The sequence below is a fragment of the Strix aluco genome, chromosome 5 (assembly GCF_031877795.1).
Source record: "Strix aluco isolate bStrAlu1 chromosome 5, bStrAlu1.hap1, whole genome shotgun sequence".
In the NCBI taxonomy this organism is placed as follows: Eukaryota; Metazoa; Chordata; class Aves; order Strigiformes; family Strigidae; genus Strix; species Strix aluco.
The window spans coordinates 43554054-43571298 of record NC_133935.1 but is presented as its reverse complement, the minus strand read 5'-3'; the positions used below and the strand labels follow the sequence as shown (position 1 = coordinate 43571298).

The 17245-nt window shown below is 37.8% G+C and overlaps 2 protein-coding genes across 16 annotated transcripts in view; one reads left to right on the top strand and one right to left on the bottom strand.

Moving 5' to 3' along the window:
• The window catches only part of ACSS3 (acyl-CoA synthetase short chain family member 3), a 95437-nt gene extending 91317 nt beyond the window's left edge, over nt 1-4120 (top strand). For 2 of the 3 annotated variants that reach the window (XM_074825429.1, XM_074825431.1), the window contains exons 14-16: nt 2704-2803; nt 2883-3058; nt 3356-4120. In XM_074825429.1, coding sequence (XP_074681530.1) covers nt 2704-2803; nt 2883-3058; nt 3356-3421 — 342 coding nt within the window. In that variant the 3' untranslated portion in view covers nt 3422-4120. Of the gene's footprint in view, nt 1-2683; nt 2804-2882; nt 3062-3355 lie in introns of those variants that run through there. The other variant, XM_074825430.1, reaches the window with a different exon arrangement.
• Nucleotides 4121-6821: 2701 nt separating this feature from the next.
• The window catches only part of PPFIA2 (PTPRF interacting protein alpha 2), a 360230-nt gene continuing 349806 nt past the window's right edge, over nt 6822-17245 (bottom strand). For all 13 annotated transcript variants that reach the window (XM_074827127.1, XM_074827128.1, XM_074827129.1 and 10 more), the window contains 5 exons: nt 15307-15482; nt 15145-15213; nt 14021-14180; nt 12301-12393; nt 6822-8602 (listed from right to left, as the gene is read on the bottom strand). In XM_074827127.1, coding sequence (XP_074683228.1) covers nt 12335-12393; nt 14021-14180; nt 15145-15213; nt 15307-15482 — 464 coding nt within the window. In that variant the 3' untranslated portion in view covers nt 6822-8602; nt 12301-12334. The remainder of the gene's footprint in view (nt 8603-12300; nt 12394-14020; nt 14181-15144; nt 15214-15306; nt 15483-17245) is intronic.

Below are 17245 nucleotides of genomic sequence, written 5' to 3'. Positions count from 1 at the left end.
ACTGCAATATTCCAGCTTAACGTAATTATGAACAAGTGACAGACTGGAATGACACAAACAAGCTACTACAAAACAAGCTGGCAACACTTAAATCTCCACCATAGGGGTCCTGTTGATGCCTGATAGGTAATTATGGTATTCATGGTAATGTCAGATTACTGCAGACCTTCTTCCTGTATTTCTGTAGGAAATAGCAGTTACTCTGGTTGTAGACCTTACTTAATTCATTGCCTTTTCTTCTTTTTCTTTCCTTTTTTTTTTTTTTTTTTTGCTTGTTCATTATATATGGCAATCAAGTTGCTGTGGTCAGGATCAAGAAGTCAGAGCAGGAAAGAATGGGTATTTATAGCAGGAAACAGAATGCATTACTGATTCTATAGACTAAAAGTGACTGAAGATCATAAGTGTATGTGATGCATTAAAATACCATGGAGACTTGGAGTTGCGTAAGATTCATTCCTGTATGATTTGTCAGATTGGATACAATAACTTCTGGACAAAGTAGGCTGCATCTGAATTCAAACATACTCATATATATTTAGCTTCAGCATTTTTGCAGCAGGCTCCTCTGCCCTTCTAGTTCTGGGATGAGCCCAGCCAGAACTAACTTCAGTCTGTTGCACTTGCTGTTCTATATATGGCTTGTGCACATCCCATTTAATTCCTGTGAAAAATATACAGTTGCAAAAGCTGTGTGTAAATGGTCATGCTTTTGTACTTTGATAGAGCATGCCTCTGCTATTAAGCTTACTGTTGACCATTTGCTTTTTTGTAGCATGGGACATTTCTAGGATCATAGTCTGTGAAATAAGTATAGCTTCTGTCAAACAAAGTATGCAAGAAACACCTTGTGCAGATTTATTTTGCTAAAAACTACTTGGTGTGTGTTGTAGTGACCATGGCACAGACAGCCAGTTTCTCCTTCCTGTTTTGACTACAAATCTTAAGGATGGTGAAATCTGTTTTGAGGATGGGTTGTGGGAGACCCTTTGAATTGTTCCTTCCACCATTGGTTTCACAACCAGGTCACACAAGAGCCTCCCTTTTGTTTATTGGAACAGCAATGATTCAGCTTTCCATTCCTTCAGGTTTTTTTTCTCCTGTCTTCTCTGTGCCTTTTCTGTCTTCTTCCTCATGTTCATGCCATTGTATGAGTAGCCAATTGTTGTGGTTTGAACTCTATCAGGTAGCAAATCACCATGTGGCCAGTTGTTTACTCCCCTCCCCGCCCCAGTGAAATAGGGGAGGGACAAAAAAGAAGAAATTTGTAGGTTAAATAAAAAAAAAATTTACTAGCAAAACCAACAGTAATGATAGTAGTCCAAAACCAGTAAAATGCAGCAGTGGCTCACCGAACGGCAGCCGGCACGGAGCCCATCCCCAGCAGCGATCTCGACAACTGCGCATGAGAGAGCACGTGCCCACCTATATGCTGAGCTTTGACCTCACGTGACATGGAATGCTCCAGTGATCGATCAGGACCCAGCCCTTCAGCTGTGCTCCCTCTCAGCCCAAGGAAAGTTAACTCTATCCTGGCCAAAACCAGGACACCAATGCAAATGTGGTGTTCCTACTTAATTAAAAAAAAAGCTTTTATTCTTAAAATTTTTTAGTCAGTCTTCCTTTCAGTCACACCACTGCCTTTGATTTTGACAACACAGTGTGAAGATCTGTTATTAGCAAACACATAGTCCTCGTATGCACAGATAAATTAATATGCACAGTCACGTCATGTGGCCTCTATGTGGCCTTTGTGTAGTGTCACGTTAGGTCCTCTTTGTGGTTGAGTACAGAGGACATGTTGAAAGCACTGTTGACAGCAAGATGCTCCAAGGGACACTGGTATCTACATGAAAAGAGCCAGTTGCTTTGGAACAGGATTCACAACTGCTGGTACCTTTAGTCCAACTTTGTCCCAGACTTAGTGTCACACATTTCAGTATGTGCTGAGACATCTTGGTGACTTTTTTCCAGGAAGTGAGAACCTCAGCTGGCTAATTGGAAAGAAAAGAGAACCTCTCACTTTTTTTTCCTCTTGAGATATTAGTGCTACTGTCCATCACTTGTATAATTGTGTAAACATGTAGTAGCAAGGAGGGGACTCTGGTTTAATTCCCTTTTTTGTATAAGGAGCTGAGACCTAATGTTTCCAAGAGAGTGAGCTGAAGTAGGCTGGCCGCAAGCTGAGGTTGTGCCTGTATTTGGCTTTGGTTGAAACTATGCCTTTGTGCAGCAAAGAATGAAAATGATACGAGTCAGAGAGAATGAACTAATATGACTTTATAGCCCTGTAGTAGGAGTGCTTCTTTGGTTTTGGTCCTTAATCCATGCACTTAACTCCATGTTATTTGTAATGTTAGACTAATGCTATGTGTTCTAGCAAAGATCTCGCTACAAAACCAAAGGTGTGATACTCTCCCAAAGCTGTGAGGAAATCACCTTTGCTTTGTTCTATATTTGTATCTTGTGCTGCCATAATTTCTTATATTTGTTTGAAAACTACAGATTAGGTATGTATGAAAGTATACACACATGTGCATCTGCAGTATGTGTAGTTGGAACCCTGAGGTGTACTTGACTAAATATTTTTTGCTGTCAAAATGTAAGAAATGAGTCTATGTTTTATGTCCATGCCTATGGATTTTTTTCACTGAAATATTCAGTTATTACTAGTTCAGTTTAGTTTTGTTTTCTGTCCCTCAGTGTGTTCTCTTCCATCATGCTGTGGCAGACTGTGCTGTTGTGGGCCAGGAGGATCCTTTAAAAGGACATGTTCCATTTGCACTGTGTGTACTGAGAGAAGGTGAGAGCTTGCTGATACTGATGTGACTAAGACTTGCAAAAGTCCCAGAAAAGGTAAAACATATGAACTTCTTCACTAGGGATAAAGACAGAAGAGAAGAAGATTTTGAAAGAGATTGTTGAGCGAGTTCGAAGTAACATTGGTCCAGTAGCAGCTTTCCAGAAGGGAGTATTTGTGAAACAGCTACCAAAAACACGCTCTGGCAAGATACCGCGTTCAGCTCTTTCTGCACTTGTCAGTGGAAAGCCATATAAGGTAGGTTGGAGATGTATGCTTTAATGACTCAGGCACACGTGCACATCCAGAGACACAACATCATGGTTTTGATTATCTAAACCATTCTGCAACTGGTCCATGACTTCAGGTGGTACATTATATTTTATTTCTACTGTAGCTTACCCAAAAGATTTTCATGTTCCAGAGCCTTCCAAATACTTTTTTCTTGTTTGCTTTTGAAGGCTAGATTTAGGAGATTCTCTGAATGAAATTCTGTTTTACTCTTGAAGGACTGAAATCTACTATCACATGCTTCTGTATATTCTTCCTTTTCAGATAACACCAACCATTGAGGATGCTAGTGTGTTTAAACACATTGAAGAAGTGCTAAAGAAAAATTAAATGGGATAATACATTGATAACAAACGTGTCAATTACTGAAGTATACAAAGAGACTTTCTGTTAGGAAATAGCACATTTTAAAAACTAGTGATGATTTGAGACTAAATTTTTTTACTTCAGAAATGTTACTGTGTTCTTTACCATATTGTCACAGACAATGAAGCATACTAAAGTCTCTGCATGTTGTCATATGCTGGATATTAAGATTGCTAAGAATTGCAAATAGAATTCATACATTTCTATAGCCTTAAAGGGAAGGAGTCACTGGAGTATCTATCTCATATGATGTCGTGTAACCTTACATTGCCATCCATTATTGTATGCGACCAGTAACTTGAGTTTGGCTAAAACAGCTTACAAAAGGTAAGTAATGAACTGAGGATAGTAATAAATAGGAATTCTGATGTGAAGATTATTGCAGACATTAATTGTCCTCACTTGTAAATTATGAGCCTTTATGTCTTTTAAATTTTTATAAATTTTTAAATTTTAAAATTAGTTTCCTTGATTCCACTGATTTTGTTCTTTCTGCTATAAATTAGCTTCCTATAATTTTTTTACTCAATAACTTTCTTGAAGTCTTTTTTTGTAGAATGATAGATAATTTCTAGTTTCCACATCTGTGAAAATCTTGATTTGTCTGTAGTAATATTCAATAAAACCCATGTATTTTAAATAAAGTCAGGCATTTACCCTTTACATTTTCTGACGATTTTGTTGTCATTTGTATCACTTATGATGATAACCAGAATGTGTTTCTGCTGGCATAATTGGACATTTCAGGCTCCCTGAGATATATACCTGAGAAATTTAGCAAATACAGATACTAGTCAGACCATTCTTGACTTTATAGGTCACTTCAAAATACTTCCAGGGTTCTCAGCAAACCAGGGGATGAAGGATACACCCTGCATGCATTACTTCTCAAGCTGCAGGGTTTTACTTGAGCAATAAATGTAAAAATCCTTTTTAGAATACATGTTCACATAAAAGTTTAAAAGCAGAGAAGTGACTGAAACTCGGCAGTGTTTTTCAGAGGAGGAAACAGTAAGCAATATGCAAATTCAGATAATGTTGGTATAAAAGAGAGGTTCTGTACTTAGGCTAAGCTGAAGTAGAATTTAAGTCTAGACACGTTTTGCTATGGCTGTGTGTCCTCAGAAGAGTCCAGAAATAGTTACCTATTGGTAAGGATGATAGCCTTGTTAAATGATAAAATAAGCCAGCAGATTGATATAGGAACTAAAAGGTCACAGATAGGTACTAATTAATATGAGCCATACCCCGATGTTGCCTTGTGTCTGTGACCTTTTTGTAGAGTCAATGAGCTCTACCAGTCTACAAGAAATAAGTAAAATGGCTCTGTGGTTTTTCACTAGGGACTGCATGCAGCTGAGCCAGCTGTGTTGAACCAGGTCATACAGTCATATAGTAGAGCAGCCTAGTCTGAGTCTGTGCTGTACTTGTTTTTTTGCCAAATAATTGCATAAGGTAGCCACCCTGCTCAGCTGTTTGATTTCACAATCTGAATCACAATCTGAACAGGGAGTAAAAGCATTTCAGGACTGAGTAAAGACTAATGATGCTTTGTGGTCGATATGCCTACTACACAGGTTAGTGATTTATATGTGGGAGTAATTTTGCTCCTCAGAATTGTCCTGATAACTTGCTTGAAATACTTCTTATATAAGTTGCAGTTAGTATTTTCTTCTGGATGGATTATTAAAGTACCAAGGCTTTAGTAGGAGGCCTGTGCCAAATAATGGAGTGCCTTGCAGAGACTGCCGGGTATTTTTCAGTTTCACAATGCTGCAATTTAGCAACCTATGCTGAACAGCTACAGGGCAAGAGAGAGGGATCTTGGGAGTTGTCATAGTGGGGTTTTTTAATTAGTGAGAAACTACAAGAGTCTTGTCACAGGGGAACTGTGGCACATTCACGAGGTGTATGGCCATTACTTTTTTGTACAGTGAAAGCTGAGATGATGTGTATGTTTGCTGTAGTTATCCTGGCTGCAGCCATTATGTTGTAATTGCAGAAGCAGGGGAGGGGAACTAATGAGTGAGCACAAACCCTCTAGTAAAGATACTGCAGTAGCATGTAGGAGAAGAGGATTAATTTCCTAGATCTTGTATAGTTTTCCCAATGATATCTCATGTTCCTGCACCAGTTTCTCTATTTGTAAGGAAAGGTATCCAGTTTTCTAGTTGGGGCTCCTTCTTTTAAGGAAGAGAGAATTAATATCAGACTTAAAAAATAACAACGCAACAGAACATTAGTAATGGATATTTAGGCACTTACCTTTATTGACAAGAAACAATTATCTCTTCTCTGAACTGTTTGTGAAAGGCTTGAATAGTTAGAATTCTCAAGTGTCTCCATGACAAAAGTATTTGTAATAACTTCTGCTTTCTGAGGAAGCTTGAGCTTTTTTTAAAATATTTTATTTTTTTTTAAATTTTCTTTTTTTTGTTTATTTTGGTGGAAATTATTTAAGATCAAGACTGGGATAAAAGAGTGGGGCAGAGTGGTCAGACATACTCTGCTACTACGCTGGTAATGTGGAGGAGGATTCCAGAAATACCAAATGTCTCATTCATCAGCATTCAGAAAACCCAGCCAAAGAAAGGCACTTTACTGCAGCAGTACAGTATGGAAAAATAGTTTTCACGGTCATTGCTTTTGTTTTCCAGAGAAACTTTTGCTGAAGAACTGTGATTGCCGAGTGCTTTCTCTACAGCTTTAGCTTTGTGCTGAGCTGGAGAAAGGGAGGAGGAGTAATCATTCTTGTTCACAGCCCTAGTGCTGTCCAGCAACCTGGTTATACTACCAAGGAAGAACAAGCCCATTTAACAAGCGATAGGAGAGCACTGATTTTCTTAATTTTGTTTTTAGACAGAAGCAGCATGTGGGTAGATTTGAATGGTCAGGGAGTTATTGAAACTTGTCTGGAAGAGGTTGATGTAGTAATTATTCCCAGTGTACTGAAAGGGTTGGAGCCAGCTAGACAACATCTAGCATAGCCACAATTTCTAGCTGTTGAGAGTAGAGCTTCATCTCCTATGGGGGAGACAGGGATGTGCTAGGAGATTTTATGTGTTAGCCTTAGGTCAAAACTGAAGTCATAGTAATACTCCTAAAAGTGTATCTTTTAATTCTTCTGGTCTGTTTTCTTCCACTGTGAAATAAATAATTTGGGAGTGCTGTACAGCTAGGGCAAGATACCTGCAGCTATGGTTAAAAGATCTCTCTAATTCTTTTCCCCAACACACCTCATTCCCCCCTGCTCCCTTAATTTGAGTGTGGGCTGTGACAATGCAGACTGCAAAAGAAATTTTGTAAAGTGGGAGCTGACGTTTACAAGGGGAAGTGTATTCAAATGATACTGCAACCACAAAAATGGTGTTTGCATTGCTTTACTTTGTGACAATCTGGACTAAAATAATCCAAAAGGAGGCTGAGGAAGGAGAAGAAGGAACATCAGCAATGATGTCAGTTAAGCCCGAGGAACTGTACATAAAAGAGCCATGTCTTTATACAGTTGCGTGCTAACCCAAGCCATCATATCGCACCCATCAGCAAGTTCAGTGCTCCCTCTCGTGGCAGATTCTGACCATTAAATTCATTGTACCTCATACCTGTTAGTGGCAAAATCTGCTTATGCTTAGCTATGAGAAATATCTGGCATCCAAGCTATTTTAATGCTACTACGTACCAAGCTTAACAGACTTATAAACACAAATAGCACTGAATTCTTTTTTTATTGACATTGGGGGAGAAAAATCTTTCACCATCTGATTGACTGAAGTTTGCCAAATGAAAATAGACAAAACAAATGTTTATGTACGTGCAAACATTGCAGATCAAACTGCTAAAAGAAATAACTAAAAGACAGGTCTTGAGCTAAGATCAAGCAGCATAAAAATAGCAAATAGGTAAATGACTATTAAGTAGGTCTTACTTTGAAACTTCCCATTTAAACAAAGAATAAACAACAATAACACCACCAAAGAAAGCCACAGCAGGTAATAGTTGCTCTTCTAAACTTTTATACACTATATATTAATCACTCTGTCTTTCAGTTATTTCCTCTGATAAAACTGACTTCTGTGAAGTCTCAGCAAGGCCATCTTGGCTAAAAGCATAACGTTAGACAGGAGCCTGTCTAATGCCCTGTTATAATGAAGAAATGGTGGGGTTTGGCTTCTCTTTTCTTTCTTTTTCTTTGTTGTACATATCGAAACGAGAATCTGATTCTATGCAAATATTAGATTTCATTTTCCAATGCTGGCTGGTGTCTGAAGATCCTGGAACGAAAAGGTGGCTCTTGGTAAAGCAAGATTCTTCTTGGTCCACAGGTAACATAGAAGAAAGTTTTTTGGGATTTTTTTATAAATCATGTTTTATTTTTTTTTTTTTTGTAAACAGTTCTTCTGGGTTTATTTATTTGTTTTTAAGAGGTGAGCCATCATGGTGCTTTTCTATAGATATCTAACATTTCCATTTTGTCTTTAGAGGTCCATTTTGGCTCCAGTTCCAGGTTATGTCATTCTATTATGCATCATCAGAGGCAGGTGTTCAGCTTTAAATATTGACAGATTTTTTCAGTAGGAACATTTTGAAGCTTCTAACTCTGCTAAACATATTCATTTGACTGTTACAATCCAAAAACTGTAAAAATGGTGGAATGGAAAGATACAAACGGTATTATTGACACTGTATTGTCAAATGTTTGCACTGAGACCCCATGTACCATAGATTTTATTTTTAAAAAATCATATTTATATCCATTTACATAAGACTTACACATTTTAAAAGAAATACACAGTAAATACGTAAATGTCTAGTATTTTACAATAAAACAGATGGAACAATGTAAAAATGAGTGACTTCATTTGTTAAAAGCTTTGGATGTGCACTACTGCCAAATTTCTGATGACAGAGATGCTGAAAGGAAAGGGGGAGGTTGATTTGTTTTTCTTTTTTGTTTTTTTAGTAATTTAGGTATTTTTTTCTTCTTGTTTTAAACTAACCAATACACGAAAGGAACATCATATCTGTTTTTCTGATAAATTTTATGTGTTCTCTTCCCTATTACCCTGTTCTTGCAGAAAGTTTTAATGCTCTTTTTCCTAAGTAGTGGTAGTGCACTTCAGGTAAAGTAGAAGAAAGAGATGACATCTAAGGGGAAAAGAATAAACATTAATTAGTGAGATTCTTTGATTCTAATTTGATCTAAGATGCAATGACACCAGAAAATATTATAGCACTAAGTAAACTATTGCATGTTTTACTAAAACATGGATTATGAGTATCTGAGATATGCACTTGTTTATTTTTAGATCTGTAGCATAAATCTATTAATAATGCATTTTAATATTTTACTAATGTATACTGACTTTTGTCCTAGATCAAAAGAGACTCCTGCTTATGTTCATTTTACAGTTGTTTTCTTGCTGGTTTAATTCAGCACTGGGATTAGTTTCCTGCATCTGGAGACCTTTGCCTGTTTGGCACAAGGCTGAACACACATTTTAAGTGTATAGACCTTGTTGATGTACTTCATGATTCTCCTTGTTCACTGCAGCTTGACAGCATTTACCTTTTTCACCCTGGCAATTTCTTTGCTATGGACCAGCTGTTTCCAGATTATCATTCACACCTTTTCGGAACTCTTCTCCACCTGTCTTTACAAATCCCCTTCAGAACCCTTCATTGATAAAGTACGTCGTTGATTTTGCCAAATCCCCTTTGACATTTCATTAGGATTAAAGTGAAACTGGTATGTTCTATTGCCCCAGCCTGTGGCAATAAAACTGTCCTGGCTGAGCCTTCTGACTTGGTGGTGACAAGTATTTCATAAGAGAAAAGCATTGGGAAAGCTTAGACATACAGCCACCGCAGCAGAAAGCTTGACGTGTCCCATGTGCTCTATGGTAGAGTTATTTGCAAGATTAAATGGCCAGACACCATCAGTCTTAAATATTCTTAAATTTCTGATCTTGAGAATTCATTCAAACAGGGCTTGCAGAGTATGCTCATGTAACTGTTCTGAGAATATCAGTTGGTGGTTTCTGGCAACTTGTCATGGTAGTTTCAACAAATGTTTAAAAAAATACCTGAAACACAACTTGAAAGCATGTGAATTGAACCCCGCTGTTGTGAAGAAACACTGTAAGGTTGTACCCCATTGGTATTGTTGGCATAAAGTATTTTGAAATACGAGGCTTTGACATTATCTGTAAGAAAGGTGAGTAGCAGAATGTGAGAATCTACAGCCTGCTGTGATCACAGGCCATCTCATTTGTTCCACGTGCAACGTGTTCGAAGCTCTCTTTTCAGTCTGCTCTTCATATGCATATTCCCCTTTACTCTAGTAAAAATACTCTTTTATTGCTATTGTGTGATAGCTCATCCAGCTATCCATCCTCTCTGCTTCTTAGTTAGAATCGGTCCCTGATTCTATGCATGCAGATAATTTAGTCACCAGAGTAACACAGCTACTGGTGTATTCTAGGCAAGGTGGTATGAGCCTGGGTCTCCATCTGACCTGGATCTGGAAAATTTCAGGAGGCATGTTGTAATGAATTATCTTCCCTTTTGTCCAAGTATCAATCAGTTCCTTCCATGAAGAAACTGTTACTCAGGAACTGTGATCACAAAATTCTGAAAACTCTTCTGTTGTCCTTCAATCAACTTCACATCCCCCATATGAGCAGTTTTTGTTTATATGTTCATCCTTGAGATTCAGATAATTTGTCTAGCTTTTCAAGTTTGATATAATAATGAAGGCAATCTTTTTCCTGCATATTTTTTATATAATTTACTGAAATGCAAAATTATTTTAACTTGCTCTTTGGTTTCTAACCTGTGTGACATTTTGAAATTGCACTTATGAACAGTGCATATACTAAAGTTCTAGTTCACACCATCTTGTTGCTTCTCTAAAAGGAGTATATGGTAAGTGAAAAGAATTAGTAGTGTATTAGTGTCAGTCATCCTCATGTATTAGCCTTTACAATTTAGATGTAAATTTGATATTCTTATAGAGCTCTCAAGCATTTAAGATTAGAATGTAATTGGCAGAATAGTGGACAAGCAGCAAGTACCAATGTGACAGGTATCGATACTTGAAACACTACTAATACTCCTATAGAAATTAGAAGTTAACTTTTATAGTTTGTATAACTTTGTATAAACATCTTTTTTTCTCAAAATACATGACTCCCATACACATATAGTGCCAGCAGTTTGCTACTTTACTTCTCTTTGTGCATTACTACTTTTTAGACAATGTTTGAATAGAGTAGGAATAGGTAGTTTGGATAATCTTAAATTAATTTTTGTTAACATACCAATTTTCAATGTCTGCCGTTGTTGCACTCTTCAAACCTATTGGAAAATATCACCTCATGTGCATGGCCCACTACTGTTGGCCTAATAGATGGCTTGGTGTTTGAACTTCATTTCTTGGTCATACTTTATTGCTTTCAACATTGAAATTCTGAAGCATATAGAAGAAAAGATACGCATCTCTGCTGTCAGTTCCTACTTCCACTGAACCCAGTGAGAGTACTGTCATTGACTTTACTGACATAATATCAATATCTGATCTATACATACGTAAACATAAAAAGATTTATGTAGTTTACGTGCTTCATCATAATTTTTGTAGGACCAGCAGCTAAACTTACCTCTTTCAGGGGAAAAAAAAAAATCTCCTGTGCCTGTTCTTTAGTGGTGGCATGAAAACTTCCCTTTTCTACTAGATTAAGATTTTATACTCTTGCAGTTTCCTCAAGATCTGTGAAGTAAGGCCTACATCATCTATGTGAGCAATCTACATTTCCCACTGGCAATGTTTGCTGTTCCTAAGCACTTTTTGAACCTGCCCAGCATTAGTAAAATCTTGATGGCCCCAAGCCTTTCCCAGTCTTAAAAAAGGACTTTCTTGCAGATCCTGGCATGTCTTGCCTACACTATGCAACAGCTATTGAAGCATGTTTAATGCCTGGTGAGGTTTTGGTGCTATCCAAATATTCTTTCCACCTCCCCTACAGTCCCCTGAGTAACTAAATGGAAAAGAAAACTGTTTTATTGAGAAAATAGTAGCATGAAATGGTGCCATATTGATGAAAGCGCTCATCATGTTGGTATTTTTTGTAAAACTTGTGAGGTAACAGAAAACAGTGTATTTCCACAGAACTCTGGAAGAGTGAATCTCTGAGATTCATAGCCATATTCAAAAGATAAGCAGTGAGAAATGCAACATGAATTCCACTACTAAATTTGATCTAAAGTTGCATCCAGCTCAGAATATCCTTTCTTTGTCACTGGTCAATTCTCAAATGATTTGAGAAGTGCAAGAATCTCTGTAATAGAGAACTTTGGAAGATTTTCTGTATAGGGGAAGTTTTGTTCTAGATTTATGCAGCTGTAGTGTTCTAAATTGAGCCATATGTCTCATTTAAAAAAAAAAAAATCTCTTCTGCTTTACTAGCTGCTTCCCCCTCCCCAGCTCCTGGTAGATCTCCTTCAAGTTCTTATAAAGTGAATTCACTCCCTGTGCCTACTGCTGTCTCCCCAGTTCTAGCTTTCAGTTTGATAGCATACAAAATGGTTAGTGAGCTATCATCTGAACAGAGTTCTCTAAAAACTTTTATCTGCTAAAGTGGTTTCAGCAGAAAGAACCTGCTGTTTGAGATAGGGAAAAGAACAGTGTAGCATCTCCTGGACTGAGCTTGCGACTGTTGTCATGATGAAATGACCACCCTAATGAGTTGAGTTAGGTCCTCTGTTCCATGCTGGCTCTTGCTTCAATAATGCCAAGGAATATTGGGTGTAGCGTACAGTTATGATGGCCCCTTATGAATACTCACAACAATTCAGTGCGGGCTTCTTTGCTAGGCCTTGTCAGCATGAGTATGTGCGAACTGTTGAGCTGTCTAACCTCTGCAGTCGTGATGAAGCAACTGCAAATTGCAAAAAAGAGAAACAAACCAGAACCTCTTTAGAATCAAGAAGAAAATAAATCAATCTGTTTCCCACTGAAAGGGTGGCTATTAATTGCTCTGTGGCTTTCTATGACATGATCTGGGCATGGTCTATTTCAGAACTCAGAGTTTCTTCATATCTGGTGTACTATTGAAACCTGTCAACTGAAAGTTTAAAACTCAATTTTGTCTTTATTATGTTGGAAGTTCAAATACTGTACCTATCGTGCTGTTTAAATACTATAGCGTTCTTAGCACTGGGAGATAGGAAGCCAAATCCTGGATGAAGATAGTCTTCAGAGCTACCTACCTTTAAGTCTACTGAGTTCAGTACCCAGCTCTGTCTGGAAGACGTCGAGTAAATCATTAAAATCTCCCTTGTTCCTTAGTTCCCCGTTTGTAAAATGGGAATAGTATCTTCTACATAATAGCATGGCTAGAAGATGAAATCCATGAATGTTTGTAAGGTTCTTGGCTACTACAGTAATGTGGGTCATGGCAATGCCTAGGGACCTTTATTTGTACATGGAATTTGACTTGGAATGGATTTTTGTCTTATACCTTCATCATTGCTGAAAAGTGCAGGATTAAAAGCAAAGCGTGCACATGAGCAGTGGAGTCAATGGAATTCAGTGATGCAATCAGTAAATTATTCCATCTGTAACTGCAACCATATTGTTTTTAAAGGTGAGAAGCTTTAATGGAATTTACATGGCAATATTGTCATACCAAGTTCATTCAAGAGTTACAGAATGTAATCACTACAGGTAGTGTATTAAATTACTTTGAGACAAGTGTATTCACAGATCTAAATCCTCTCCTGAGGAAATAAACAGCACTATTTGAAATGGGCCAATCTGTGTACTGGTACTTCTCAGAACTTCAGGCAGGTAGACATGGCTTTATCATCCATCTACCTGAAGGAATAGCTGCAATGGGATTTGTCCCTTCTCCCCACCCTCTTACAATGATTTTTAGATTTTGCTTATTTTCTAATTATGATCTGCTTGTTAGTTTTTCAATCATTGCTGAGTTAGTGTATCTTTTGGAAATTAAAAGATTTCCAGAGAAAATTAAGACTGGTATACAGTAACTCAATGGGTACCTGAAATTCAGTATTTGATAACTACACTACCTGTTTGATTGAGTCATTTGATGGCCAAGGCTAAGCTAGTGAGTTTGAAAGTCAAATAGGAAAATAAAGGTGATAGCCCTTTCTAAGTTCATTCTCTAAAACACACTCCATCTCCTAGAGAGGCTAATGAGCTGAAAAATGTGCTTAGATATATGCAATCTTAGATTAAAGTCAGTAAATTAATTCCTCTCTCTGGATGTTTCCTTTGCAGACCTAGGATGGCTAGATAGCCTTTTATTTATTTATTTATTTATTAATAAACACTGACACTCTGAAGCAAACCTGAAAAAAATCAATAGTACGCCAAGTCAGTGCTTTTCCATTCCGTAATTCAACTTTTCCAAACTCCTTTCATCCTAGTTACATGAGCGCATTCATTCTGGTGCCAGACAGACATGCACTAAAAGTCAATTTAGCACATTAGAATAAGCCTCTTGCTTTTCAACAATAAGTGCAGAAATGACTGCATACCATCAGTTGCCATCTTCCGTGACTGCCCTGATGTAGTGGTTAATCTGAACCCGGCTGGCAGCGTTTCTGAGGAGCCCGGCATCATGCTGATCCCATGAACCTCGCGCGGAGGAAACTGTCGTCGCCAGGAGGGGCCGCGTCTGAAGTTCTTGTCATCGCTCTGTCAACAGAGTTGTATTTGATAAAGCAAAATGAAATTTTTTGATTAATTATCTAGCTGTCTGCTGCCTCCCACTGTCAAATGTATTCTACAACAACTACACTGCTCTGTTGCACTGCATCCAGTAACTGCAGTGTATTTGAGACATTCTTGTAAAAGTAAATGCTTTAGAAATAGTGAATGCTAGGGTGGAAAACTCTTCTTAAATCTCTGCCTTGATACAGTAGAGGGTTTTAGTATCAGCTAAAGTAGAACTCTTAAAGGTCAGATCTCTTTTAATGACAGAAAGGGCAGTGGTTTGTTATGGCATTAGGAGGCTTACATAGAGTGCTAATAAAGAGTTAAAACACTCGTGCATGCACAGAATTCATAGGCATCTCACATTTTCAGCAAGTCCTTAAAAGTTTTATTCCTCCTCACATGCAGAAGTCCAAGACTTGAACTTTTTTGCACTGGACTCTTACCTTAAGAGGAGTATTTTCCATAGGTGGATTTGAGATTCCCCATCCTAGATGACTGTCTCAAACCCAACTCTATTACATATTGATTAACTTTGAAGAACCAAAAAAAAAAAAAAAACCAAACCACCACCAAAAATCCACTTTTCTTCTTTCTTATTTTTAAAGAAATAGTGTAAGTGTCCTAAAGAATAGGTTGCACAGGCAGTGCCCCCCCACCACTTGCTCTGGCCAGTAGAACTTCCACTCTTTTCTGCATGTTTCCTCTACAGAAAACATTCATCTTAAGGTAAAAGTGCAGTGCCAAATTTAGCATCCAAAATTATATGAATATGTAGCCATACTGAGATTACTTTAAAAACCTTTACTGGCATTTCCTCATTTTTTTCTTAATGCTGTAACTGATTCTTTTTAACAATGTGCGAATTAACATGTCTTCATGCATTCAATTTAATTTTTATATGTAACTGTGATATTTCATAAATACTGAAAATAAAATTAATTACTTCCTCAAGTCGTCTTTCAGTTCCTAGTGCTAAAAGGTTGTTGTATTCTCTCTCAAGGATCTGCCGTGCCTAGAGATACCAAAGTAAAAATTAAAATGGTTGAAGATGAGTAAAAGGCAATAATGGGTACAGATTAACCAGAAGTAGTATGAGAAAACTTGCCTGGGTGTTTTGCGTTGGAATCTGTAATAATAAAGCTAAACTGCTGTAATCAAAGTTTTCATCCAGTGCTATAAGTGAACCATGTACACCACTTTCTAGAATATTATTTGCATATTCTCGGAGGCCGATAGCTTGTATCCAGCGTATGACTCGATCGTTGCTCCATACCAGCACATCTGTAAGGACATAACACCGGTTCAGTCTCCTGATAGCCGGTAACTTCCAAACTGTACAGGTGCATGCCTGTAGTTGTGCATGCACTGCAGACATCATACTGCTTTATTTGTTAAATAAGGAATGCCAGCAAACTATTCATATAGCTTTAATATCTCCTATTCAAAATCCTGTGTGATTTTAGCTACTTACAAGTTAAATGTTTATTCTAAATAATGTTTCCAAAGGAGAAATGTGCCTCCAGAGGGCATCTCCAGAATGCAATTCCTCTCACCTCCTATAGATTCCCTTTTCAATTCTTAGGCAAGATTTTACAGATTAATAGTGTAAGGGCACAGGAGAAATATCTGCTCCTCAAAGCTTCACTTGAGAGTTTTATATTAAACATTTTGAAAGTTGGGTCAGCACCTACTATTTTATAACATGCCATAAAGCAAACGATGAGTTCACAATTTTAAAGACTAACACTATTTTTAGTTCAGTAAGCTGGTTGAGCTGTTAAGGTCCATGCCAATTATAAAACTAAGGTGACAAAATAAGCTAGGAAACCATTTTTGAGCATTTAGCTATTACAAGACAAGTATCTTAACCTGCCTGTAAGATTAAAAGAATGGTACTTACACTGATCTTTATACTTGCAAGTGGGAAACGTGATACTGAGTTTTGTGTTACTAAGTGATGAGGCTTTTTCCTGAACCCAGAGAAATCTAGCTAATGCAGCTGTTCTGGGAGCAGGCATTCTCCATCGCCTGACCAGGGGCATCCCAGACTTTGGGGTCAGGATTGGCTGAAACACAGTGTGGCAGCCAGGGATCACTGAGACTGAATCCCACCTGGGACCATGTCTAACTGACCGATGCATGACAGGGTGAAGGCTGGGTGATGGAGGCTATGGGTTATTACCCTTGTCCCAGTGGTGACTAGCATTGAAGCAACACCAGAATTTGAGACCACTACCCAATTCCTCCGCATCAGCTTCTAGCTACACCCACTCAGGCTGATTGACACTGATGCCTCCACATCCAAGGCAGTCTTTGCATTAGTGCATGCCATCATCTGCCTTGAGCAAATGCATGCTTTCACTAGCCATTCCCCCTTCTAATTACCTTTTTTTTTTTTTTTTTTTAACTCTTTCAATCAGCATTTTGCTTGAGAAGTGTTAACTGCTGTATTTGCTAGAGCTGGAAATGCTTAAAGGAATCAAAGGATTCACCTCTGATAATGGAAACAAAACCAACAACCCTGATTGTTATATATAAAAGGAACCATGCAGTGAGCCTGCAACTGCTCTAGAGAGCTTTACACAGAAAAATACTTTAAAATCAGCTGTTAAATCTTCTACTAAGGCCAGGTCTGTTAAGAACTATTCTTATATACCAACCAACTGCTTCAGTGGCCACCCCTCCAAGCAACATTTTCTATGATACACATTTTGAAGTAAGAAATGAAAGGCAAATGTTTTCAAAAGCAGGAGCACAGTGTTAGTGATCTGAGTGCTCCCATTTCCCAGTGTTTCCGCCAGCACGTCTGATTGATCTGCAGGCTATTTGGCCTTCTGCATCTGAGACAGAAAGAGGCTTGGATAAGATCCATCCCAAAAATCCAATTTAACAAAATTTACGTATCAAACCGCCATTCAGAATTGCAGCCCAAATTTAGCAAAGTACTTAACTGTGCCTAATTTAAGGAGATATTTTGTGTTCTGAAAACAGATGGACTTAACGTTAGTTTTATTTAAAGCACATGCTTAAATGCTTTGCTAAAA